The sequence below is a fragment of the Pyxicephalus adspersus genome, chromosome 5 (assembly GCF_032062135.1).
Source record: "Pyxicephalus adspersus chromosome 5, UCB_Pads_2.0, whole genome shotgun sequence".
Taxonomy (NCBI): Eukaryota; Metazoa; Chordata; class Amphibia; order Anura; family Pyxicephalidae; genus Pyxicephalus; species Pyxicephalus adspersus.
The window spans coordinates 81,242,028-81,269,520 of NC_092862.1; the positions used below are offsets into that span (position 1 = coordinate 81,242,028).

The 27,493-nt window shown below is 38.6% G+C and overlaps 1 protein-coding gene across 1 annotated transcript in view; it reads left to right on the forward strand.

Annotated features, from left to right (window-relative positions):
- Positions 1 to 27,493, forward strand: part of AHRR (aryl hydrocarbon receptor repressor) — a 284,245-nt gene that overhangs the window by 251,158 nt on the left and 5,594 nt on the right. Inside the window, 2 exon segments of the mRNA XM_072411941.1 lie at positions 11,369 to 11,484; positions 18,215 to 18,353. Coding sequence (XP_072268042.1) covers positions 11,369 to 11,484; positions 18,215 to 18,353 — 255 coding nt within the window.

The window sequence follows — 27,493 nt, forward strand, 5'->3', positions numbered from 1 at the left end:
CGGTTCTAAGGGGCAATATTATGGCCTATGTAGCCTCCACTAAGAAGACAACCTTATGCAAGTATATGGAGGCCTGTGCTCAGGCCAGACAGGCATATGTGAAATTTAAAACATCTCTTTTACCAGCAGATAAAGAAAGCTGGTTACAAGCAAAACGAATGTGTGATCTCTGGATAAGCCAGTACGTCTCTATTATTAGAACTTACCGGTCAGCCGAATTTTTCCGCTACGGTAACAAATCTGGCAGGCTGCAGGCTAATCTGGCAAGGGGATTTAGGATGCCTTCCCGGGTAGTGGCCGTCAGAGATCCACAACATGTGTTATGTAACTCCCTGAGGGACATTGCTTCTGTATTTGCAACTTATTATAAAAATTTGTATACTTCAAAGGGTAGTGATGTGTCTTTGGGTTGGGAGTTTCTGGAAAAATTGACTCTCCCTACACTTACACCAGAGGAGCTAATTTACCTTAATTCAGCCATAATCGAGGAGGAGGTTGCTGCTGTGATCAAGTGCTCTGCTAATTGCAAGGCACCTGGCCCAGATGGCTTGCCCTCTGAGTTTTTTTACACCCTTCCTCATGGCACTATACAATACTTTGTTCTTCTTCTCTACTTATCTAGATTCAGGTAATCTGGCCTTTATTAAGGTTCTGCTCAAAGCGCATAAGGATCCTCATGATCCGGGCTCATACCGCCCAATTTCTCTCCTGAACCAGGATGTCAAGTTATTGTCTAAAATACTAGCAGATCGCCTGGTTAGGTTTATGCCATGCTTGGTAAGCCCGGCACAAGCAGGATTTATTAAGTCCACCACATACAATACCTGTTTAAATAGTTCCTCCTCCGCGTCGGAGGCTCTTTTGTCGCTTGACGCGGAGAAGGCCTTTGACAGTGTTGAGTGTCCGTGGCTACATCTGGGGCTCCAAAATTTTGGATTCCAGGGGAATATAGCTACATTTCTGGTGGCAATGTATTCTTGGCCAAAGGCCTGTATTCAGGTAGCTGGTGTATTATCACTCGTCATGAGGCACTCGTTAGGGATGCCCTCTCTCACCGCTATTATTCAATTTGGCCATTGAGTCCTTGGCCAGGTTTTTTTGTGACTACAAGGTATTTGAGGGCATTAGTATTCACAATAGGCAAATCCGATTGGCAATGTTCGCGGATGATGTGATATTAGTCCTTCAGAACCCCGCCAAGGACCTACGCAATATTGTTAAACACATTAAGTATTTTGGGACTTTTTCAGGCTTCCACATTAATTATGACAAAAGTGAGCTGCTTTGTCTCCAGCCCAATCTCCGCCCGGAGCAGATGACAGAGATCACAGCTCTAGGCATTAAATTGACTAAATTTCATCTGACCTATCTGGGCATCAAAATTTCACGTAATGCCCATGATATGTACGCCCTCAATTACTCTCCTTTGATCACCAGAATTTTGTCTGAATTGAATACTTGGAAGAACCTGCCTTTATCTTTGATAGGCCCCTGTCATCTATTAAAGATGATCAGTTTTTCTAGACTCCTTTACCCACTACAAACTTTACCCTTTCTATTGAGGCACTCGGACGTCCAGAAGCTTCACTCTGCTTTTGTATCTTTTTTTATGGCAGGGGAAGACCCCTCGAATAGCCAGGGCTAATTTAATTTGTTCTAAGGACAACCTAGGCATTAACTTACCTGATATACGTATGTACAACCTATCCTGCCTAATGAGACATGTTAAAGACTGGTGGCATGGAACATCTCACTACACTGAGATTAAGCTTGAATCTCTATTAGTTAGTCCTTGGTCTTTATTGGGCCTGTTGAACACTTCCTACTCTGATGTACCTCTTACTGTTTGAAATTATTTACTATTTAGGGACACTCTACTGGCATGGAGGGAACTCAAAAAGCTAAATGGCTGCGGACTTGGGGCTACTTTGACGACCCTTTTTTGTTCCACTACGGGCTTCCCCCAGGGTCATATGCACCCAGCTTATAATTTCTGGGTTCAAAGGGGTGTCCAGACTTTGGCCCACTTGGTGGATGAGAATAATAAATTACTGCCTTTTCATATATTTCGTATCAAATATGCTCTACCTACGCAGCACTTTTTGTATTATCTTCAAGTGAAGTCTACTTTTTTTGGGAGGCAGGCTGGATGCTCAGACCTGAGACTTCCCCCTTCGATATCCAGGATCCTGGGAGCCCCACATTCAAAACACTCAATTTCACATATTTACCCACTGCTGATGGCTCAGGTAACCAGTAAGAAGGGTTCCAAGATGTTTGTTCAACGCTGTGCATCCTATTTTGGGTTGTGACTAAATTGAACACTTCTGTCTTTTGGCGGCTAAGAAAAGCATACTTAAACAGTGGTTGGTTCCGTCAGCCCCCTCACTTTCACAATTTATTCAATATGTACAATCGCTGATGGTCATGGATAAGACCGAAGCAGTACAACATTTAGACACCCACCCTCAGAGATTCTTTAAAACCTGGATGCAATATCTACAGCACACACTTTCATCCACACAGTTACAAGAGATTATTGACCTCTTTAACCACCTGGGAGGTTAGCCCGCGCCTGGTTCGGGGTAAGAAAACTTGCTAATATCGATTACCCCGAACCAGGCGCGGGGTAGCTAAAAATATAAACACACGTTACAGTGCAATTACAACTGAAAAAAAATACTTACCTTGTCCCCGCAGCTCCTCCGGAGACGTCTGTCCTCTTCTGTCTTCATCCGGCGTGTGCAGTGACGATCTCCGGGGTTTCCCGGTGACATTGGTGCGGGCGGGAGGCGGGGCGGGAAATTCAAATAACTTTGTATTGCACTCAATACAAAAAAGCTGTATCGAGTCCAATACAAAAAAATCTTTATTTAATTTATATATAATTGTATTATATATATATATATATATATATATTATATAAGCTACTGTACAGTTACATTACATTATACACTATTTCTATTAAATTTTGGACATATTTTGGTGAGTTATGCCTAAGAATTATAGCCTACAATCTAAAATTTTTTTTTTTTCTTTTTGCATGGAAGTATGGAAAGAATTAGAACACCCAGCGTTTGTGTACATGTCCCTCTGCGATTGCTGATGATGTCAGTGCATACGTTCATCGACGGGGGTTGTAGCAGGAAATTTAAATATTTTGTATTGGATTCAATACAAAGTCCTGTATCCAATCCAATCCAAAATAATACAAAATATATTTATGTGGCTTTGTCTATAGGTATGTGACGTTGGACTCTGTTTTAAAATTTACCACACTAGGGAGGTGTTTTAGAAAAATATATTACTATACAGTATACCGAATTATTGCATTTTCAGTATTTTTTATTTATTTATGCATTCTTGTTTAGGCTGATTTTTTTGTTTTTTATTTAATTTTTTTATTAAAGTTAATTTTTTTTTTTTACATGATTGTTTCAAACTTTATTATATTCAGGATATCTACTAGACCCTTGTTCAGAGATATTTCTGTAAGTTACAGGTCTACAATTTAAAAAAAAAAAATTTCATGAAAAACAGTGTACCGCTTTTGGTACAGAAATTCCGACATCAGTGAAACGCCCGGGTGGTTAAACATACAACTTGGTATTAACAGAGAATGTTGTCTTCCTATTTATATTGTACGACTGGCAGGCGCTATCAATTTTCCGGGTGACATAATTTCAAAGGGCGTTGGCCCTTAACACTAATTAGTGAATATTTACCTTGACATTAACACCTTCTAGGTACTCCACATATCCGAACATCCATGAGTTATGGGACGTTCATTTTTATACAATGGTTTTTCAGGATGACAGCCCCACCTGATTGGTTAGTTGTTTGGTTTATTCCATATGTTTCTGGTTCTTGTTTTTGTTTACTAATTTTCTACAGAAAAATGAGGATTATAATGTTTATTGTATTACACAATAAACTTGGTAAGGAAACGGCTTAACATACACGCTAGACCAAAAATAAAATGAAAAATAAAAAAGAGACAGGAAATGTTGATGACTATGCAATGCAGTTTTTTCATTATTGTATAATTCTGCTTATTGTTCTGGCTGGATGCCTGCCACATGTATGATTGCAATGTATGTGCTGGTTCTTTATTTCTGTTTGTTATTTGCATTTCATGTCAATAAAAAAATAAATAAATAAATAAATAAATACAGATAAGAAAAGACTGGCCTAGTGAAACTTTTGAGGTCCCCAGGTGCAATTTGAGCATCACCTGTTGACCCACCTCGTTCTGCCTGCAACCTCTTGACATCTGAGGGGAGTTCACAAAATAATTGGTATAAAATGTTTCAGACACTGTGATTATGTTGTTAAATTCATTTATTGATGTATCTGTTTACAATTTATATGTATTTTTATTTGTGGAACCATGTCCTCATGAAGAAGTGGGCAAGTTCCACAAAACGCTTAGAGGTTTTTGGTGGTTATGTCATTATCAGCACATTGTTAGATTAATAAACATATATGTTACACATCTGATTTGGTTTTAAGGATTTGTATTAAAGTTATACATTTTAGTATGTGAATTGGTAATTATTGGAAACTGATGTATATTTTGCCTTGAAAGTCCCCCTTTTACTCTATTGGTTTCAGAAAATTAACTATATTGGGATATGGTAAGTAGACTTTTACCTTTGTTAGGATGTTCAAGCCCCCTCTTTTTCTTTTGTATGCGTTAAGCAAGGAGAAAACCGAAAAGATACCATTGGCATGCCAGAAGCAAAACACTGGTAAAAGTCAGCATGGAGAAAAATCTGCAATACACTGAACGGGAGAAACCGAAGTTTGTAAAAGTTCACAAAAGTTTGTTTGCAAAGTTTGTGCATACATTAGGCATACAAGAGGGGTTTTAGAGGACGTATTAGGTTTAGAGTAACAATTCTACATTTCTATATACACCAACAATTTATCCTGTGAAGATGCATAAAGAGGTTCCTTTGTAGTACTGAAGGAGCGTGGTCAGAAAGAAAGATGGGATAATAGTCATAACAGACATGGAACAGTGCATTAGAGACATGGAGGACAAAGTCATTGAGCATCAATTGATTATCGGGTCACAAAAGCAACTTCTCCTCCTGATTAGACAAACATGACAATCTTGAAAATCGTAAAAGACCACAGGACTTACTCAACTTTTTCATGGTGAACTTGCATACTCCCAATTTGGAGCCCTTCATCTCTCGCAAGATTTCACCCGTAACCCAAAAGAGGTGGGATTTCTCACAAGCTTGCAAAATCCTGTTGGATCACATCATCTGTTTTTCTCTTCTGTATCCTGCGAAGTTAGAAGTCACCTAAAATCTTCGAGAACCCTGAATTAACTTTATTTGAGCTTCACGGGTTGCTGAAAAAACCTAACCTTTGAATTTTTTGATTATTATTGCATAATGTTTTTTTGTTTTGTTCACTACCGTTAAAAGCGCCTTTAGTAATGTTTTTTTTTTTCATGGATAGTCTTTGTTTTTTAGCTCTGTGGTGGTGTTCTCTTCCTGCATGATAGCTCTATGTACTGTACCTCTAAGACGTTTAAGCCTAGGCTCTTCCATCGCATAATGATAGCTTTTATCATCGCAGTCAACTTATTCTGGTAAATTCTCCTTATTTATATTTATTTATATCTTATTTTATACTTATACTTTATACTTATTTACACTTATACTTTATTTTATACTTATTTTTTACTTATACTTTATACTTATTTATATCTTCTTACTTATTTATTCTTCTTATTTATTTATTTATTTATTTATTTATAAATTCTCTCCTTATTCTCCTAAACTAGAATCCTTAGGCTAGAGAGTTTTCTTGTCACTAAGGCAGTTTTCTCAACTAGGGTTCCTCCAGCGGTTGCTGAGTTCCTTGAGCAATAAGCAGTTTGTGTCTTTTAAGTCAGTTTAAGTGAGACCAATGGTCTCTTTGGCTATCTGTAAGGGTGAAATTCTTCCAATTGGCCAGCAATGTAAGAGACCTTCTTCCCACTGATCTCCAAATGAATATACTATGAGCTATGGATATAGTATTTTTACCAGGGGTTACTTAGGACCAGAAAGTTGTTTCAAGGGTTCCCTTGTGCTAACAGGGTCAAGAAACACTGCTCAAATGTGTGCAAACCCTTTCACATGTTTATTTTTTTTTTCTTGTTACTGATAAGTTGTTATCTTCTGCTAGAAAATTTGGCTACCACTCCATTTTTCTATCTGACCATGCTCCTACGTTTCTGCATCTACAACTCAACTCTCTGCTTCAGAGGACATTTTGTTGGCACATACCTCTCATATCTTGCTGACTTTTTTACTTTTAAGTCACACTTTATCTTTACCTGGACAAACTTTTTAGATATTCATTTACGCCATTGGGATTTGCCTGTTCTCCTTTGGGAGACAAGGAACCATGATGTGTGGCTTTCTCCTCAAGTTAAAAAAAAAGCAGAAAAAGAGCTCACAAACTCCTTATACAATAATGTTTCATCATTCCAAAGGAAATATTCCAAATGAAAATAAAAACACCTCCTCTGTAGTTACGACATTGGTGGCTTCAGGCTTCTCTCATTCTTAAATCTTATCTTCATTCACATGCAATACATAAACAGTGTTACTTTAAATTTAGATTTTGGGGAAAGTAGATGGGATCACTTTTGCCCATTTGGATAGTCCTTGTGGGCCTAAGAGATTTATTTATAGCCTATTTGATCCACATACAGGTAGAAAGGTACATAGGACCAAGGAAATCACAGCCCAATTAGAGCCTATGCCAATATGATGTCTTCATTTTTGGAAGAACTTAATCCACATCAATTATTTCTGGAGCAACAATAATCTCTAAATGCTCCAGTGTCACTGAGGTAGTAGTCGGTATTCATTCCCTTCCATCTTGGAAAATGCCTGGCCCAGATGGTGTACCAGAAGAGTTCTTTAAACCAATGGAGCCTTACATAACTCCACTTTTGTTGGACCTTTAGTTCACATTCTTGGATTCTCAACCATTGTCCCCAGCTTTTCATGATGCTCATACTGCCTTACGTAAAAAAACACAATAAAATCCCAAATTACTATCATTTTACCATCAGGCTGCATTACTAAAACTGACATTAAACATTTTGCCAAGGTTATGGCTAACTTCCTGCAACGAAGGGTAGGAAGCTACGATCTTTACGTAACAACATATTCCTATAAAAATTCACACACAGCATTCCCAGCTACAACCCTTCCCTTAAGCAAGGACTATATCCTATTAAGCCTTAAAAGCTGAAAAAGCCTTCAACTGAATTCAGCAACATTACTTATTGAATACTTATTAGAGGGCAGAGAGTTTGGATCAATTTTTCTAAAATGTATTACATATCTGACAAATCTATACCATTATATTTGTCACCACCCCATAAGCCTCCCTGGCATTTTCTTTTCAGTGGGCCTCATTTTACCACTCTATGCCAGGGAAGTTTAGTCCATCAATAAATGCTTAAGAATCTAAGCAATCCTACTTCAGAGTACTTATCCCTAAAAACCTTGACTGAATCCACTCTGTCAATCTTACCACCTTTTATGTGCTTTTTATAGCAAATGTTCTCAACTTGGTCTTGTTCATTTTTAATTCTCTGGGTGAGTGGCCCTCATTAAAATTATTGTATTTCCTTGCATGCTCTATCTCCTCAAAAGGTTGGCACTTACGTTACCTGTAAGTGAAATCTGGAAATAATTTTCTTTTTAGATGCCTTATTAGCAGTCCAACTGATCTAGGGTAGGCCTACACATTCATAAGCATTTATTGGTGGACTAAACCTCCCTAACATAGAGCGGTATAATGAGGCCACCCTTCTTCGTATTTTGTAGAATTGGATTCATAACACTTCTAATTATTCCAATAGTGCAACTAATTTCAGCTTGTTCCTTCCTTATCACTCCCTTGTCCTCTCACAACTCCTCAAATAGTTACTGACAGAAACAGCAATGAATAACCCTCATTTTATGTAACCAGACCTCAGTCCATTTCATTCTCTCCTTTTCCCATTATGGGGAAATCTGGAAATTTATCCTGGCTATACTTCCCCAGTTTTTTGCCTGTCATTTAAAGTGTATTATTTCTCTATTAGCCCTTTTTGATGTTGGTACTAAACACGTATTTTCAGTGCAAGAGTTACAAAATAAGCTGTCCAGTCCCTCTTCTTCACTTTTGCAAATTCTTCAAGCTAAGGATTATTGGCCCAGGGACTGGTCTAGCCCTCTTGACAAATCACCCAAGCATAAACCACTTTTAAAGAAGGCAATCTCCAATAATTGTCACTTCTTAGGAGATTTTGTGGATTAATTAAAAACCACTACAAACCACTACACCAGCCCTATTACATTGCAATCTCTCATCACTTCCTGCTCAACTAAAAGATAACATCTTAATCAGAGACACCGTACTTGCCTGGAGATATGTGGGGAGGAAGATGAATCTCTCGTTAAGCGTCTTTAGGTATTTACCCATATGTGGTAACCCTATGTTCCCCACAAGGGAACACCCAGCCAATATTCTTGAAATGGAAGAGTAAAAAAACTACTGTAATGGGTGACCTATATAATGCTGAACTGAGATGGCTGCTGACCTTTAGGGGATTACAAACCAAACTAGGGTCCCCAAGGCTTCTCAATAATCCTCTGTATTATTTCCACGTGACTATGTCAGATCGGTAGAATTGGTAGTCAAAGATGTACAAGGAGCCTTGAGCAACTCAGAATTTGCTAATTTACTATCTCTGATAGTATCCCTCCCATCTATTTCAGAAATTTATGGAATGATCCGGGGTTATTTTAGTAGGTCTCTGCTGTCCACAAATGTTTGCAAATGGGGAGAGGAACTGCATCTGGAAGATGTGGTTTCTATCGCAATTAACGGCTACCAAGCGGTATGAAGGGCGATGATTAACGAAGTGTGGCAAGAGTCACAATTTAAATTGTTTAACAGGGCATATAGGGTATTTAGATCCCCTGAAGAGTCACAACCTATAACAAAGCTGGATTTTACCTACCCTAAATGTAAAGCCCCATTAGCTGCCTTAGTCCATCGATTGTGGTTCTGTCCGTTGATCTCGAAATACTGGCAGAGGGTTCTACAATATGTTTGCGAAGTTACAGGCTAATTCGTCCTTGCCGATCCAAGTCTCTGTTTATTTGGGTGCTGGGACGATTTACTGGAAGTGGTACAGGGCAAGGGCAGATGGGGTTGGATTTCTGTATGTCTCCTGGCAGCACATCGGTTCTTGCTCATGGGCTGGATCAACCCCCGACCTCCTAAGTTGGAGACAATTACAGGCCTTCTAACTACAGTATTTTACAGGGAAACGTTGGATGCGGAACGAAGTGACGATAAACATATTAACAAATTTTTTGAAAAATGGTACAGGTTTATAATTTATTTATTTATGCCATTGTAACAAAGTAAAATTTTAGAAACATTTTTGCAGTTCACTTGGTACATGTTAAATGTTACCTATATTGTATTAGTCTATTAGTTACTGTTTGTTTTAACTATCCTTTTTTTTTAAATCTACTGTGCTTATGTTTTCAACTATTGACTAAGGTCACTATGATAGGGAACGTTTGACTTGTTTCTATCTTGTAACCCATAATACCAGCCATTTGTTTCTGTTTCTCTAAAATGTTAATAAAGAGATTAAAAAAAAAGTTGCCAGATATAGGGTCACAAGCATAAAATCCTAACAACAATCAGGGATATTTTCACATTAGGGGGGAATTTCAGGACCAGGGTCGCCATATTGAGTTGCATTTTGGGGGCCACTCATGGCAATGAAAATGAGGGTACTGTCAATTGTCTGTACGCTGTGGTGCCCCTTAAAGTTCACAAAACTTCAAGGCTGCATTCAGGTTGGCAGTGAGGTTGCAATGTGGTTAACCCCTCCTCATGCCATAGAACCCTGGCTCAGGGGGGGCGCTCAGTACCGCTCATTGCCGCCTGAAGTCAAATCTGCATTTGCTGCAGTGGGAGGGACTGAGCGGCTAGCAAGCTGCCTGTTACACATAGCTGGACACTTACCTCCTGTGAACCCCAATTTCTCTGGAAAAGAGGGATGTTGGCAACTGAAAATGGGGGAGCCAATAAGAAAATCCTTATGTCCCCCCTCTCCCCATTAAAATGTTATACCCATCATACCATGCTGCCTTGTCACACATAGCAATCCCCTTACTCTCTATGAACCGCAATTACTCTGTAAGAAAAGGGAAATGTAACTGCAAGTGCAGTACTCTTGTGGTAACTCCCCATCACAAGATATGAAAAACTTTACTTGTCATACCGTGCTACCCTGTCACACATAGCTGGCAACCTTCTGTGAATCTCAATATCTCTTTAACAGTCGAGGAAGAGAAATGTAGAGTAAGTGGGGGATTCTTGTGGCTAACCCCCCCCCCCCCCACTATACCATTCTATGATGCCCTGTCACATATAAATGATCTTATGTTCTTTGAATCTCAATATCTCCTGAAAAGGGAGCTGTAGGTATATTAAAATATATGATAAGTGGGGTACTCTTGTGGCTAACTACCTCGAAAATGTTATTGCTGCAGTGCTTTCATATCACAGAAAAACTTTACTGCACCATCCTGTCACACATAGCGGGCCACTTACCTTCTGGGAACCCTAATTTCTCAGAAACGGGGAGATGTAGGGACCTGAAAATCATCCAAGAAGTATCCATTGCAGAGATTCTTGATTTGTCATTATATTTTTTTGGTGCATGTATGTTACAATAACTAGAAACATTTAAATTTATTGTAATTTCAAATTAAAACTATTCTAGTTTTAAACATACATCTTTTATGTTTATTTGCATTGTGGCCCGAGAGTTTTATCCCATTGTCAACAGTGGCCACCCGGTGAAAAAAGGTTGGGCACCACTGGTCAAGAGTTTGTTATTTTGGGCAACTTACAAATAAACCACAAGCAGCCGCCTGAATTTTCACTAAACCTCTTGCCTATTACTGTCTTGGGGACCCTTAGATGAGCATGTAGGTAAGCTTAATTTATGGCTTTGAATGATTCCCTTTCATTTAGGGTGTTGATAGATGCCAATAATATATATTCTGTTTTTGTTTTTTTAATATACTGTATATACTGTATGTACATAATAATGTCACTTTCTGTAACTGTAAGTAAATCATTACAAAAAATGTACAAGATTTAAAATTTAAAAAAGCCTTTTGGGCTTTGTAATTTTCTAATTTTTGTAATTGTTTGTTTTAATTTTAGTTTCATATATGCATGTCTTTTTTATCTTAAGTAATTATAAATTTGTTGCCAAAAAACACAAATCTCATAGCGGAAATGTATTTTTGTTTACTCCCTACAGTGCAAACTCATTGTATCATCATCAAAGTACCAGTGAAGTGAAAGTCATTGGGCAAAATGACCATCAAGGGACAAGTTTACCAAAAATGTTAAGCAGTAAAGAAAATCATACTCAATGTAAGTGTGACACTTATTTGGTTTGTTAGATTCATTAAAAAAATACAAATAAAATATATTACAATAAAATCATAACTGCATAACTTTTTTGCATAGGAGTAGGGAATAGGTAAAACCTAATCTGTTCTTTGCCATTTGTATCTAACTGGGGAAAATTACTTTTACAATTTTCTGCTTTATAACCACAACTGAATATGAAAGAAAAATTTCTCCAAAATAGTGAAATCTCACCATAGAGAGTTGTCTACTGCTTTTAATGTACTGTACTGTGTGCGCGCAGCTGACAGTCAGCTAAATATTATGGAGCTGGCACTGGAAAGCTTTCTATGTCAAAGGTTACTTCCCACTCAGGTATTGTCTATATATATTTATAGCAGATACACTAAAAATGGTCATTAGATTGCAACCTATTAAAAACAACATATTTCTTATGCAAAACGCGCCTCAATATTGGTAGTGTCCAAAATGTTCTTCTTTATTGCTGGTAAATAAAAAAAGTAAATAATAAAAAAACTTTCCATACTTTATGTGTACATCTGCTGTATGACAAGTAGCATCCTACAAATACCACATACAAATTAAATTAGGGCCAGCATGGCAGCTCAGAGGTTAGCGCTCTGGCCTTTGCAACACTAAGCTTAGAAATACGCAGCCTAACCCAGATAAATGATTGATTTGGAGACCTGATACGGCTCAGAAGGTGGCCAGCATTGCCAGGAGGTTGGGTAAAGAAACCACAGGGTTGGAAATGATCAGCAGTGCACCATTATCAAACAGGATAATTTATTAATGGTAACCTGCTAGTTCCAGGCATTTAATGTCTGGATGGTTACGCGCTGCTAAGGCTTAAAGTTCTAAGGTCAGGGCAAACAGGAGGGGTGAAAAAGGACATATGGATATATGGAATGGAGGGGAGAGTAACCCCAGACATTGTGGGAAGGCTTAGATATTGGTGTACTGAGCCTTGACCCAAACTATACAATTTTTTCCAAACCCCCATTTTTCTAATTCAAACATTAGGTAGGGCCAAACAACAATGTTGAACACTTTTTTTTAAGTCCAAGGCCAGCAATACTTATTTCACACATTATAATGCACATCAAGCTCTGACTTTTGAGCACTGGGTTTTTGAGGGTTCTTTTGTTGTTATTCTGTCTCTCACAGCTACAATAATCATACCATTACAATTATAGACTAGTCATTTCTTTGTCAGATGGCAAACATACAAAATCAGCAGGGGATCAAATACTTCTTTGCCACACTGTATATGTAAAGGCTGTCCCCTTTCCCCCTTATCTTCATAATACTCTTGGAAGGCTAACTGCCTTTGCCGATGGCCTACTTTTGAATCTCGCCGCTTCGGAATCCTCTCTAAATTTAAGATTACCTTTAGAAATCTGCAGCTTTACTGCTCCCTCTTTGGAGTGCTCCATTTGCCAACCTTCCTTTTCGTCTTAATTGTTAAATGAAGACTTTGTCTTGGGAGTCTGCGTTCATAATTACCATAAAATTTTACACCTATATAGAATTCTATATATCAAGATTTCTCATCCTGAGAGAAGGATACTTTTCCCTAGTTTTGCTGTAAAAACATCAAAATGAATATGCTCCAAAGGATTTGGTATTAGTGTCAGACATTACCTTTCACTTTTTCCCCAGCATGTTTTATTACCTTTGATGACTTTGATGTTCAAATGTGATCTGCTCACACAAAAATGCAAAACAGTTTGGCAATGTTTCCATGGTGGAGTTGGGATTCCTTATTGTTGATTGGTGCAAACATGCCCAGCATAAGCAATGCGTTAGTATTGAACAGACTTTTTTGTCAGCCCTTTTGTCTGCTATACCACAATTACACTACAACACCATAAGGTGCCAACCCCACCCAACCCTTGGGGTGACTATTTGAAATGTATCTCCTCCTTTCTGATATCTCCATCTCCCCCTCCCCTGCTTCCCACTTTTGCTCACCCTAATATTCTTATCTTCTAGTCTTTTTGATTCAGGTTTTCAGTTACTGGCTGTGACTAAAAACAATTGTGACTGTGCCACAATATCTTTTTTTTCTTTTCACACTTCTCAGCTTGGTCTACTGTCTCGGGGATGAGAGTTGACCCCATTTTAAGTTCTCTGGAGTTTTGGAGTTCTTCTCAACTAAATTATTTCTTGTTGAACCTACTTACTGAGTTGACTAACTTTGTGTAGCTATGTGTAGGATCTGGCCTCATAAGGTATACCATCTCCTTTACTCTGGGTTACTTTCTTATTCTTAAATTGCCTGACCTTTTTACACTAGACAGTGGTAACGTAACCTCAGCATGATCTTTACACAGGAACATGTTTGAGTTCTATTCACCTATGCTCACACTTAGTAGTACATTACATGGAAACTAATTATAAATTTCTTGATGGTTTTCTATGTATCCTTTTTACACTAGATCTCTGGTGACATTTGTGTGTTGGAGATGTGAGTGCGAGTAGTACTGCCCGAAGATCCAACTGTTGGCAATGGGTTTGTTCTATTTCTCAGAAACCGATTATCCTCCTCTTACACCACTAATGCCATAAGCAGTATTGAGCATCTTTCCTTATTGACTTAATTGATGCAAACAGTTTCTGTATCCCAGCACTGTGTCATCAGCCGAGAGTCCCAACAGTTGCTCAATGGTTTTTCTCCAAGAAGTTCACAAAACACAAGATCCCACCTCCTCAGCTCCTAGGCACTGGGGATGCCTTCTACTACCATTGGTTCTACCGGATAGAGTTCTTGTCTTCTTCAGAGTATCTGCATACCCTAGTTGTGACTGATGCTCTTTAGGCCTTTGGGGTGCATGGCATCAAAAATCTTTTTTACTCATCGGTTGTCTACTAGACTTTAAAATTATGCTGAACGTCTTCTCTATTTGCCTAAACTCTTTCCTCAGGAAATTTTTTTATCTAGATCAGGTAGGGTTTATTGGAAATAGACAAGCCTGGGGGGGCGTTGCCCCGCTGTCTTGGATGGCTGCGTGCTAAGATCTCTCAGTCTGTGACCCGCACACCACCGGAGATTGCAGCGACCACGATGGGCAGCAAATGCAGGCAACAGGAGCCAGGAAAGCTCCAGTTCCTAAAGAAAAATGGACCATATTGAGTCTATTTGCAGCCAGATCCAAGATATCCTGGATATCTTGTATACGTGGCGATTCTCCAGCTACCTCTCTGGCATCTTCACCCTCTGCTGCTGGCGATGCCCCGCATTCCCTCCCCTCTCTGGCTCTCCCTGGAGCTGTTGGTTCCTACTGGTCGCCCTCCCGTGCCTATTTTTACTATCACTACCAAGCAGGGTAACACTGTATCCCAGGGAGAGACCAGTGGTATGGGCATGTAAAGGGCACCTGCCTCTCATGTCGTGATGGAGTGTAGTGCTAATAGTTCCACCTCTACTCCTTTCAGAATGAGCATACTGGATTATTCCCTATTACTTACCTCTGGGTGTCCACATAGGGCATTCATGTCATGGCAGGATTCCATACTCCATATTCCCACTAAGCAGGACTTCCGTCTTCTATCTGAAGTGAAGGATACATGCAGGGGGGAAATTAACACCTTGCGTACAGATTTCCATGCCTTAGCAGACCGTGTGGAAACTGTGGAAACTGGGACCCCCTTCCAGACCGCGTGATGTGATCTGCAAAGTGCAAGACTTAAACCTTAAAGAGGAAATTTTGAGATCACACAATATGAGATCGGTGAATTTTGATGAAGCCGAAATACAGCTTTCCCACACCTGGCCTGGATCACCTTACAGCAATGTCGCATCCTGCAACCTTTGCTCACAATTATTCGGGATAAATCTATAACATATCGCTGGGGATTTCCCCTTAATCTTACAGCACACAAAGATGGCACTTCAGTGGTTTTACGCTATCCGGAAGATCTTCACATGTTCTGTGCAGATCTAGGTATTGACTGTCCTACAATATCTGGATGGGAGCCTATTCCTGTGTTTGGGTCTACATTGCCAGAATGGCAGGTGGCCAGAGGCAAGAAGCAACAACATCGCTCCAAACCAGCTTCTACATGAGTGGGTGCTGCCGCTTGGGGTCTTTTTGCTTTATTTAGGAGGACATAGGTTTTCTTCCTACCACATGAATGGACAGTCACTTTATGGTCCTGGATTGTACATCATGGGAAGGAATATCTGGATAGCGGTGAGGTTTATGTTTCTGATATATCATAGTCATGTTTAGATAAGGCCTAGCTACTAATTGTATGTTATATGCTGGTTTATTGTCTGTTCCTTAATGCATCTCATTAACTTTGGGAGGCTCGAGAATGCTAATGCGGGCTCATAGGTATTAAACTTACTGGGTTTTTGCTGTTATTTAATTACGTGTTGGTTGTAAGTCAAGACTATATTTTCCATAAGAACTAACAGAAATACCCATAATGCATTTCGAACCTCCCAAAGCAACCCTTACCTAACCTTTTCATAATAAAAAAAGGTTGTATAATGTGCCTAATTTACCAGAAACACCAAAAATGTTCCTTGTAAACTGACCAAAAAGTTATCACATGTTCATAGCATGCCAGAAACAAGAATTTTATACTTTACTCACCATTCAAGTTGACATCTTTGGCTTGCAGAAAGAGAGGAGGGAATGGATGAAATGGAAGGTGGGTATTGTTTGGAAGGAGAGTACCCTTCCATAAGAACATCAGGAATCTGGCTCTCTGGTGTGCTTTCTCCCCTTGGGAGAATCTGTAGCCCACTAGGACCGGCTTCTGGCTAACTAGATCCCAATCTCATTTCAGAACTAATAACTGGTCTAAGGTTGTCTGGTTCATGACGTTGTCATTAAGCAAGTGAAATCAACAATTGCCTTTTTCTCTCTCTGGGTGGGTCTTTACCTATTTGTAGCTGTCCATTTTTTTCAGGATTTCTTTTATTTTGGAGGAGGAAATTTACTGCACTGATTGTTGATCTTCGCTGTCCTCTTCAGTAAGCTTCTTAGTTGCCATTCTCTGTTGTTCAACCAGAAGTTGCTGAAGTTCTTCTGTAGACCAATTCCTCAACATCACCTCTGTCTACCTGCAAGTCTATAGGCTTGGCTATAGTGACAATGTCATGAACCACAGGGTTGCAAGCTTGGGCTTCTCCACAAAGCCATCAAAGTCTCCCTGATCTGCTCATGAAAAAGTACTCTTGTTACCCAGGCTTTTGCATTCGATCATAACATGACCCCTAGCCTATTCTTCATGACATTATATTTTCTGAACACTCGGAATGATAACTCAGTGGTCTCAGAATGATAAACCAAGAGAGGGTCTATCTTGAGTTCATTGCTCACTTTGGCACATAGCAATAAAGTTAGCCTATCCTTCATACCCTTATGGCCTAGCATTTTATTTTCTTCCTGGATAATGTATTTTCTCCTGGGCATTTTCCAGAAAAGCCCAGTTTCATCACAGTTGAAAACTTCATGAGAGCAAAAGCCATTTTCTGTGTCATTGTGTCTGCTTCACCATGCCTAGCTATGCTATGAACCCCAGTTCCCGTTTTAAAATTGTGAAACCACCCCTTACTGGGACAAAATGTTTCACCAATATTACGGGTTGTTGGCTTATCCTTTACAAGATCTGCATTTAAAGCTCGGGCTTTTTCTCAAATTATAGACTTAGTTATGCTATCACCTGCCATCTGCCCTTCGTTTTTCCAGACTAATAGCCTTTCTACCGTGTCTAACACTATTGATCGATACTTACTAATGTGAGTAACACCTTTAGCAACACTATCTTCCTTAAACAAATATAAGGAAGCTTTTTTCTTCTTTCATTACTTTCCTTCCTTAGCTTCTTTCCTTGTTTTTTGGGACATTTTGATAGCAATTAGCGAAATAATACAAGCGTACCTAAACTCAACATTTTTACTTTACATAGAAGGGTAGACAACCCTTTTATGTAAGGTAAAAATGTTGGTGTATTTTTTTTTTTAAGTGCAACACCCTTTTAATTTAAAAAAGGGTGCAGCACTGCCCTTTTAAGTCTTGATCACCTCTTCACAACGGCCACGTCACCTGATCTCGCACCTGCGCAGTGTGAGATTGGGTGACAAAGAAAGAAGACCGAAGAAGAAGACGGAAGTGAAGATCGAAGTTGGCGGCGCCGGGACAAAGACGAATTCCAGAATCACATGGGACCGGTAGTGGGATGGACCAGCGCCATCAAGGGCCCTGCTGGGTTAGGGTAAGTGAGTTTTTTTGTTTTTAGTTTAATTCCGCTTTAATTATTTGTATAACACCTTGCACTGACTGACACTGAATCACTAAATCACTGACACTGCACAAACACACCTATCTGGCTCCCTCATAAAGAAAGAGAAGGTGGGCTCACATAGTATCCAATGCTCTAGTAAAGTTTAATATACATTTACCAGTTTAACTGCACCCTCTATAACAGTTTTAGGAAAATTAAACTTTAAAGTAAGGGCTCTTGCACTTCTAAAGGAACTAAAATGTTTATAAGATATTACAAAGAAATAATTTCAACCTCATGATGATAAAACCTTTTAGATAATCAAGATTGCAGTAGGATTTATTATAAAATAACTGTAAGGAGATAATGTTCAATAAGCAATCACCATTGATTTACCGTGACTTTACCAAAATTAAATTATATATCTGAACATTGGACTGTTAGAAAACACAAAAAGAACTAATATCTGCTAAACCCATTATTTCCTCAACAGTAATGAACACTGGAGACAGAGGGATTGCATTGCTCAAATTGAGAGCAAATGACGATCAGTGGGTATTGGTGGAGACAAATACCTCATCTATGTACAGAAATAAATATTCAGACTATGTTGTTCCACAACAAGCCAGCAGGTAAGCAATTCCACAGCCTCTTACACCAAAATGTTATGTTAAAAACAAATATTCTTTTTTCCCTCTTTTTAAAATTTTTACATTTATATTTTATATAAATGCAGCAGAAAAAATAAAGTGCATGACTTTACAGTTTGTAGAGGATGGTGGGCTTTTTCTGTTTCAATCGATTTGATAATTTTTTTCAATAAAAGTATAACAAAACACAACAGCTGATGTTGTAGGTATAATACAGGCTTCCACCATGAATGAGTAAATAAAGAGGTAGATATTGAGGCAACACAATATGAAACGTCTCTATGATTTCCTAAAAACCTATAACAGGCTTAATATCAATTGAAAGTAATGTGAATTTGTTTCAAAAATCAAAAATGTATCACAAATTAATGTATGGCTCCACTTACACATATTCAGACTATGTAATTTCTTAAATCAGACTACTGTATATACCCGCGTATAAGCTAACTTTTTCAGCACCCAAAATGTGCTGAAAAAGTCTCCCTCGGTTTGTACTCCAGTCAGGCTCCCCGGCATGGTGACCCAGTGCTGTGACAGAACTAAATTACCTTGCTGGGAAGCCTCCTTTTGCCCAACCTAAGGAGGATTGCTGCTGAAGTACAGTGTACTTACTTTGCTTTACCTTGCCTTGTCGGGACCTGCGACAGCTTCTTCAGCCCAGGACCCACGTGACGCCACTGCAAGGCGAAACTTCAATACCGTGCGTGCCCTGTACCGCCCTGTAGGAAGCCTGGGACAGAGTAGGGCGTAGTCTGAAGTGTCTCTGCGTCTCCAGTGTGTGCAGTGTGGAGTGCGATCATCACCCAGCAGGTGAGATTGCCAAAAAAACAACAATTTTAGAGTTTTTTTTTGCTATGGAAGGCCAGTCTATGTAAATTCTGGCTTAGTTTAATAGAAAATAGACCAGGTAAATTACCTGAAAGGCACAAATTGCTAGCCTAGTTGACAAACAGGCTAGCAATTTTTGCCTTTCAGGTAATTTACCACGGAGACCAATGATTTATTTGGGGATCTGTAGAGCTAATATTCTCCCCACTGTCCAACAACGTAAAACCACTTGGCCAATATTCTATGAATTAGGCATATCATAAATATTGTCAGGGTATACCTGAGACCTGATTGTTTTTTTTATTTGGCCTATGTTTGCGACAAAAAACAAAGATTTCACAAAAGTTGCCGCAAGACCTTGAAAAAAAGTGATTTATCATTTATCCTAAAACAGGAGATTCATAAATATGACGTGGGGGATATTGGGAATATGAATGAAACACCTATGACTTTTGATCTTCCAAGCAACAGAACTGTAGCAAGTTTAGGAGACAAAACTATTTTCCTCAGAACCACAGGAAATGAAAAAAAAAAACGTTTCACAGTTGTTTTGTCATGTTTGGCTAATGGAAATAAGCTGCGGCCTGTCATTATTTTTAAAACAAAGACCTTGCCTAAAAAGGTCAAATTCTCACCACGAATTACAGTGCGCGCATTTGATAAAGGCTGGATGGATGATGATGGAAAAAAAAAATGTCTGTAAGAAATTTGGAACAGACGACCAGGAGCAGCCTTAAAGAAGAAACCATCATTGCTGGTTTGGGATATGTTCAAAGCCCACACATTTGATGACATAAAAAAATTGGCAAAGTCTTCTCAAGTTACTTTGGCCTTATTCCAGGTGGGCTTTCATCTGTATTGCAGCCCCTGGATGTGTCTTTAAACAAACCTTTCAAAGGTGGAAATATAATGAAACCTGACAGAATTAATAGCAAAGTGGGTTTGAGATGCATGGAAAGACATTCCAGAGGACATGGTGCAACGTGCCTTCCTGAAATGTGGCATTAGTAATGATATGGATGGCATATTGAATATTGAAACTTGCCAGTAGCTGAAGCATTTTCCACCCTCGACCTATACGGGAGTCAATCAATTTTTCCTGTTTTCCAAGGTAAAAATAGGTACCTCGGCTTATAGGCATATCGACACCGGTATATATAAAAAACAAAAATGGTACATAATGAATAGTACAAATATTCTCAATATCAACAAACATACAGAAAAAACAGAAAAATAGTAAAAATTCAAAAAATACTACCAAGTGAACAATACAAATACGTATGTATTTTATCTTCTTCAATACAAAAATGTCAATATCAAAATAATGGTGCCATCTACCATGAGCTATCACATAACTGTTCTAAAATTTGGTTCAAGAAATTGTTAGTGACCTCATAAATTTCAGGGGAAGTAAAGTTGGTAAACATTCCTCTTACATTCGGAAACATTAGAGTAGCCAATACTTACCATTTAATGCAATGTGCCATGTACTGGTGGTGAGTACTTCCTGGTAGCAAGATGTTTGTTCTTCTTTCTTTCGCCATATGGGACATCCTAATTTGTGTATATAGGATGCCCAGGTGATGTTTATAGGGATGTTGTATTGTTCACTAAGCAAAAATTCTAAAAACTACTACTATTTTACCTTGTTTTCTTCTTTGAGTATGTTTTTGGTTATTGAGAATATGTATATTATTTATTATGTACCAGTTTTGTTTTTTAAATATAGTCTGATTAATTATATAGCCTGAATATATGGTCTGATGAAGCGGCTTGGTTCCATGAAACATTATATTGGCTGTTACGACCTACTCTTGCACCGTGTGTATACATTGTTTTAAATACATATGTTTGTGTAATCATTGACATGCTTTTAGGGTGGTGATACTCATGACATGCATCCTTATATTTGTAAAATTCACAATGTTTTAAATTGTTTATAACTTTTTTTTATAAATAAAAGTACTGTTTTATTAAAGGAAGATTTTGAATGTGGGTTCCTTATATTACTCTGTTCAGTGGGGACTAGATTTTTTGTAGTCAATAAACGTTCATAAAAATAGTTTGAGAGAATATGAGTTGTTCATGATGACAAAGTTAAGTGATTTTGTCAACATTATCCTGTAGTATTAGCTGTCATCTTTTCATGAGATATAATGTGATCTACATTTACTTTGGGCAATATTAGGAGAGACCACTAGTCCATTGTAGGAGTGTGAATTGTGATTTGGTATTGGACTTTAGTATTTGGTATCTCAACAATGGTTTGAAATGTAGCAAGGCTTTAAATAGGTGTTTTTGTATGCTTTTCTGCTGCCTGGTATAAACAAGTTGGTAGACTCCTACACAAAAAGTATTTGGGCATTTTCATATGTTGTTAAAAAGGATACTATAGGATAAAAAAAAAACTAAAGTCTGAAAAATTGGCCCCTGAAATGAAATAGGCTAGTCTTTGACCTACAAAGTACACAATTACAGTAATGTAATGTAGTTGGCTTCATTAAAAGATGTTTTCTTTTTATTTAAATTTTATTAATTCTTCAAAAAAGAACAAAATGTTACAAAATAGGAATATTAATATTAAACATGCCTAATACAGTTTCCTATTACAAAATATTTAAACAAAGAGGAAACAAAATAAACTAAGAAAAAGAGGCGAAAGAGAAAAAAATCGAAAAGGAAAACATACAATCATAATCATAAGACCCATTGTAGTCAACATTTCCAAAATGTGCAACAAAACATGGGGGATAATGTTATGCATAAACCTTACCTAACAAGGTAGAAACAGTCCAAGGCCACCAGGCTTCATATAATTTTTTAATCAAAGCATTGGATTAACAATCTTTCATAACTTAATGGAGTTTGAAAACTGCTTAGGGCTTCTGAAAGGTTCGGAGCGTTGATTGTCTTCCACAAGTTACTGGTTGTAAATCTTTCTAAATCCTGCAACACCGTTTCTTCATTATGCTGGAGAAACGGTGCAATGACCCTGTATGCTCACCGCATCTCCATCATAATGGAGTCCAGTGGAAGGCAAAAAAAAAAAAACCCTGGTACAATTTGCTCCAACAGGGGGAAAAATTTCTTGCAATGACCCTGTATGCTCACCGCATCTCCATCATAATGGAGTCCAGTGGAAGGCAAAAAAAAAAAAACCCTGGTACAATTTGCTCCAACAGGGGGAAAAATTTCTTGCAATGACCCTGTATGCTCACCGCATCTCCAGCATAATGGAGAAACGGTGTTGCAGGATTTAGAAAGACATAGGGGGTTTGATAACATCTGTGGAAAGGATACTTTCCAATGAGCAATACACTTAGAGAAGGTGATATGGTACGTTATTGCTTGGTTCCATTGTTACTTAGTAAAGGATATTCCAATTTAATTTTCCCATTTAGACATAACATTTAGCTTATACTATACTTTTATTCCTTGTAATATAGTTACATAGTTGGTTAGGTTGAAAAAAGACATAAGTCCATCAAGTTCAACCACTAGGGAAATAAACATATCCCAGATATAAAACCCTATAAGACATAGCTGGTCCAGAGGAAGGCAAAAAAAATCCTGGTACAACTTGCTTCAACAGGGGAAAAAAAAATCCTTAATAGCCAGTTATATTCTGTGCTTCTAGAAAAACATCTAGGTTTTTCTTAAAGCAATCTATAGTAGTACTTTGCTAGCTTTAGATATTGAAGCTTGGCATTGCATGCTGTTATTAAGTCTTTGATCTACCAGAACCCCCAGATCCTTTTCCATGTCTGACTCCCCCAAATGTATTCCCCCTAGACAGTATGAAGCATGCATGTTGTTAGCTCCCAAGTGCATCATTTTACATTTATCTATATTAAATGTAATTTGCCACTTGGCTGCCAATCAAACAGTACATCCAGGTCTGCTTGTAGATTATCCTGTATGGACTTAATTCCATTACATAGTTTGGTGTCATCTGCAAACACATAAATGGTACTTTTAATCCCAAACTCTATATCATTTATGAAGTTAAAGAATGTTAAACAGTAAAGGTCCCAACACTGAACCATGGGGTACATCACTAATAACCTTAGACCATTCAGAGTATGAATAATTAATTACAACTCTCTGGATGCGATCTTTAAGCCAGTTCTCTATCCATTTACAGATTTGCTTTTCTAAACCTATCAACCCTAACTTGCATATTACTGTGGGGTACAGTGTCAAATGCTTTAGCAAAGTCCAAGTACAATATATCAACTGCTGTTCCACTGTCTACCTGTTTACTTACTTCCTCATAAAAAGAGAGTAAATTTGTTTGACAACTTCTGTCTTTCTTGAAGCCATGCTGAGTATCACTTATATTATTATTTTCTAGCAGAATCTCCTCTATCAAACTCTCTAAGACCTTTATAACTATGGACGTTAAACTAACGTGTCTGTAGTTACCTGGTAATGACTTTGCTCCCTTTTTGAGGATAGGAACCACATTGGCCTTACGCCAATCCATCAATACCTTGCCAGTGACTAAAGAGTCTCTAAAAGTTAGAAATAATGGCTTTGAAATAACTGAGCTCAGCTCTTTGAGGACACGTGGATGTAATCCATCAGGTCCTGGTGCTTTGTCAACCTTGATTTTTCCCAGCTGTTTCTTAATCATATCAATTCTGAGCCATTGTGACTCATTTAAGGCAGTGACATTGCTATTATGAATTTGGACTTGAGCTCTGCCATTTTCCTTCGTATACACAGAGCTAAAAAAAAGTGTTTAGTAAATCTGCCTTGTCTTTATCCCCAGTTACCAACCTGGTGACATCCTTTAAGGGGCCCACATGCTCAGATCTGAACTTTTTGCTATTAATATATTTGAAACATTTTTGGGGGTTTGCCTTACTTTCCTTTGCAATCAGTCTTTCATTTTGAAGTTTTGCACATTTTATCTCCTTTTTACATCTTTTGTTATATTCTTTATAGGTTTCAAATGATGAAGGTGATCCTTCATTTTGATATTTTTGAAATGGCCTTTTTTTGTTCCTTATGGCTTTTTGTAACATGAGCTGTAAGCCACATAGGTTTTAATTTTAGCCTCCTAAACTTATTACCCATTGGAATATATTTTTCAGTTTGCTTTTGTATAAGAGACTTGAAACATTCCCATTTCTGTTCTGTGTTCTTTGAGGACAATATTGTCTCCCAGTCCAAGTCACAGAGAGCCGCCCTTAATAATGGAAAATTTGCTCTGTTAAAATTAAATGTTTTTATCTTTCCTGTTATTTGCTTCCTGTTTTACAGCTAACATTAAATGAAATCATATTATGGTCACTGCTACCCAGATTCTCTTTTATTTGCACATTTGTTATAAGCTCTGCATTGTTAGAAAGAAATAGGTCCAGCAGAGTATCATTTCTAGTTGGGGCTTCTATAAACTGTACCATAAAATTATCTTGTATTAAATTCACAAATTTCCTCCCATTTGCTGTTCCTGTAGTGCCATTACTCCAGTCAATGTCAGGGTAGTTGAAATCCCCCATGATTAAAACACTTCCACTTTTTGCTGCTTTTTCTATTTGTGCTAGTAGTTGATTTTCTATTTCTTCCTTAGCACTGGGGACCCTATAGCAGACTCCAATCAATAATTGTGTGTTATTCAACCCCACATTCAACTCCACCCATAATGCCTCAACCTCATCACTTGTTCCCTCCGCAATTTCTTCTTTCACATTTACTTTCAGATCACTTCTCACATACAGACAGACACCACCACCCTTTCGTTTGACTCTGTCTTTACAAAAGAGAATAAACCCAGGGATATTGACAGCCCAGTCATGCAAAGAACAAAACCAGGATTGAGCAATACCAACTAAGTCATGATTCTGTTTACTCATTAAGGCTTCCAACTCCCCTATCTTGTTTGCTAGACTTCTAGCATTAGTGAACAGGCTCTTTAAACCATCGCTGCATTTACCATCCTTGTTGGCCAAATAATCCATAATCCTCCCCCCAAATATCCCCAATCCACCCTCCACTAGTGTCTGACCACTGACTAACCTTTGTGCCACCTTTTTTGACTGTCCCACCCCCCTCTGTCCTAGTTTAAATATCCCTCCACCATTGCCCTAAATCTTTCCCCTAGCATAGCAGACCCCCTTTCATTTAGGTGCAAACCATCTCTGGCATACAGGTTGTACCCCAATGAAAAGTCAGCCCAGTGCTCTGTGAACCCAAACCCTTCCCTTCTACACCAGGACTTAAGCCATGCGTTTAGCTGCCTAAGCTCTTTCTGCCTTTCCTGTGTTGCGCATGGCACAGGCAATATTCCAGAGAATATAGCCTTGGAGGTCCCTTTCTTCAATTTGAAACCTAGTTCCCTAAACTGATTTTTAAGGATCCTCCATCTTCCATTTATATTGTCGATGGTTCCAACATGGACCAAGACAACTGGGTCCTGTCCAGCCCCTCCCAGTAGTTTGTCCACTCGGTCCACCACATTCCAAACCCTGGCACCAGGGAGACAGCAAACTATTCGGTTGAAGGGATCCGGGCGACAAACTATTCTATCAGTCCTCCTGATGATGGAATCCCCTACGACAACCAATTGTCTTTTCCTTCCTGCGTTTCCCTCCCCACCACTACTAGATGTGCTGCTCTCCCGGCTGTTATATAAATATTATAGAAGAACAAAATATTCCCTTTAGTTTGAGTTATACACTGACATATAATTGGAGTGGAGCCCCCCACTCTAGGTTTAGCTAAGGAGCTAAGGTGGGAACTGTGCGGAATATATATAAGAATTTTGGCAGTATTGTCAGGCTGCTAATTTTCCCAGCCATGATAATTCTACTTTCTGCAAATCTGGTAGTTCAGATTTGATCATTCCTATTAATGAAATATAGTTTTTACCATCTTGAGATGTAGAAAATAAGTGTATGCATACTTACATAGTACGTCAGGTTAAAAAAAGGCATCAAGTTCAACCACTAGGGAAATGATTAAGCCCACATATAAAACCCTATGGACATAGTTAGTCCAGAGGAAGGCAAAAAAACCCTGGTACAATTTGCTCCAACAGGGGGAAAAATGTCTTCCTGATCCCATGAGGCAATCCGATGTTCCCTGGATGAACAGTCTGTTATCTTTACTTCAACGCTTTGATACCCAGTTATAGCAAACAGCTTTTATTAAAGCAATATATAGTAGTTGCTGAAACTACCTCCTGAGGGGGAGCCTATTCCACATTTTCCCAGACCTTACAGTGAAGAATCCCTTAATTTTTTGGAGCTTTAACTTCTTTTCCTCAACACTCAAAGAGTGCCCTCTTGTCCTTTGCATGTTTTTTTTTTCACTACATTTTTATTAAACCTTAACAATAGCACACAATGCAGCTTATAAAACAGACTTTCTTCAAGGCAGTGCATAAAAAGATAACAAAAAAAACAGCAGTAAACAGTCACCCAAGGCTGTCAGCCAGGTGTGTTGAGGTACAAAGCATAGAAGGCCGACCATGCATAATAATAATATTCAGGCTCCCGGAGTATGAGTCTTTATCAATGCCCATTGGGCTAAGGTGGGCAGGTTGCATACATTTACCCTACCTATCATAATTAGTGCTAACAAGTATAGAGAAAGGAAAAGAGAAAGTAGAAAAAGGAGAAGGTGAGAAAATCTCAGGTGGGTTGAGGGCGGGGGGGTCAGGTCCTTCTAGCATTAGGTTGTGGTACCCTGTTTGGAAGGCATGGTCTTGGGAGGATGAAGGTTTTATTGCCAGGAACAAGTGATCCCAACCTAATGGCATAGAATACTCTATCAACAGAGTCCAAACACGCTGGAATCTGTTCATGGTGTCGGTGAGTATAGCACTCATTTTTTGTTTATGAGGAACCAGGACATTTTCTGTTTGACCTAGGCTATGGCGGGGGTGGAGGACCACCAGCCCTTCGCTAATACCATTTTGGCAGATGTAAACAGGTAGGTCAGTAATATAAATTGAGATTTTGTGCAAACCGATGGTTTTAGGTTGAGTAGTACTTCCACCGGTCCCTCGGGGAAGGAGCAGCCCACCAACGTATTTGCTATTTGGTAAATGTGAGTTCAGTACCTTTGAATTTAGGACATTCTCAGACATGGTACAGTGTGACTAGTGCAGTGCAGCCCCTGAAACATGTGCCCCATTGGTCAGGCTTCATCTAGCTAGGTGGACTGGTACCATATACCAACACATTAGGAGATTATATTTTGCCTCAATTGCTTATGCCTTAATGCTGCAGTGTGCAGTGAGTAGGAAGAACAAAAGAGAAACCTCTGCAAATCCTTGTTTCCCA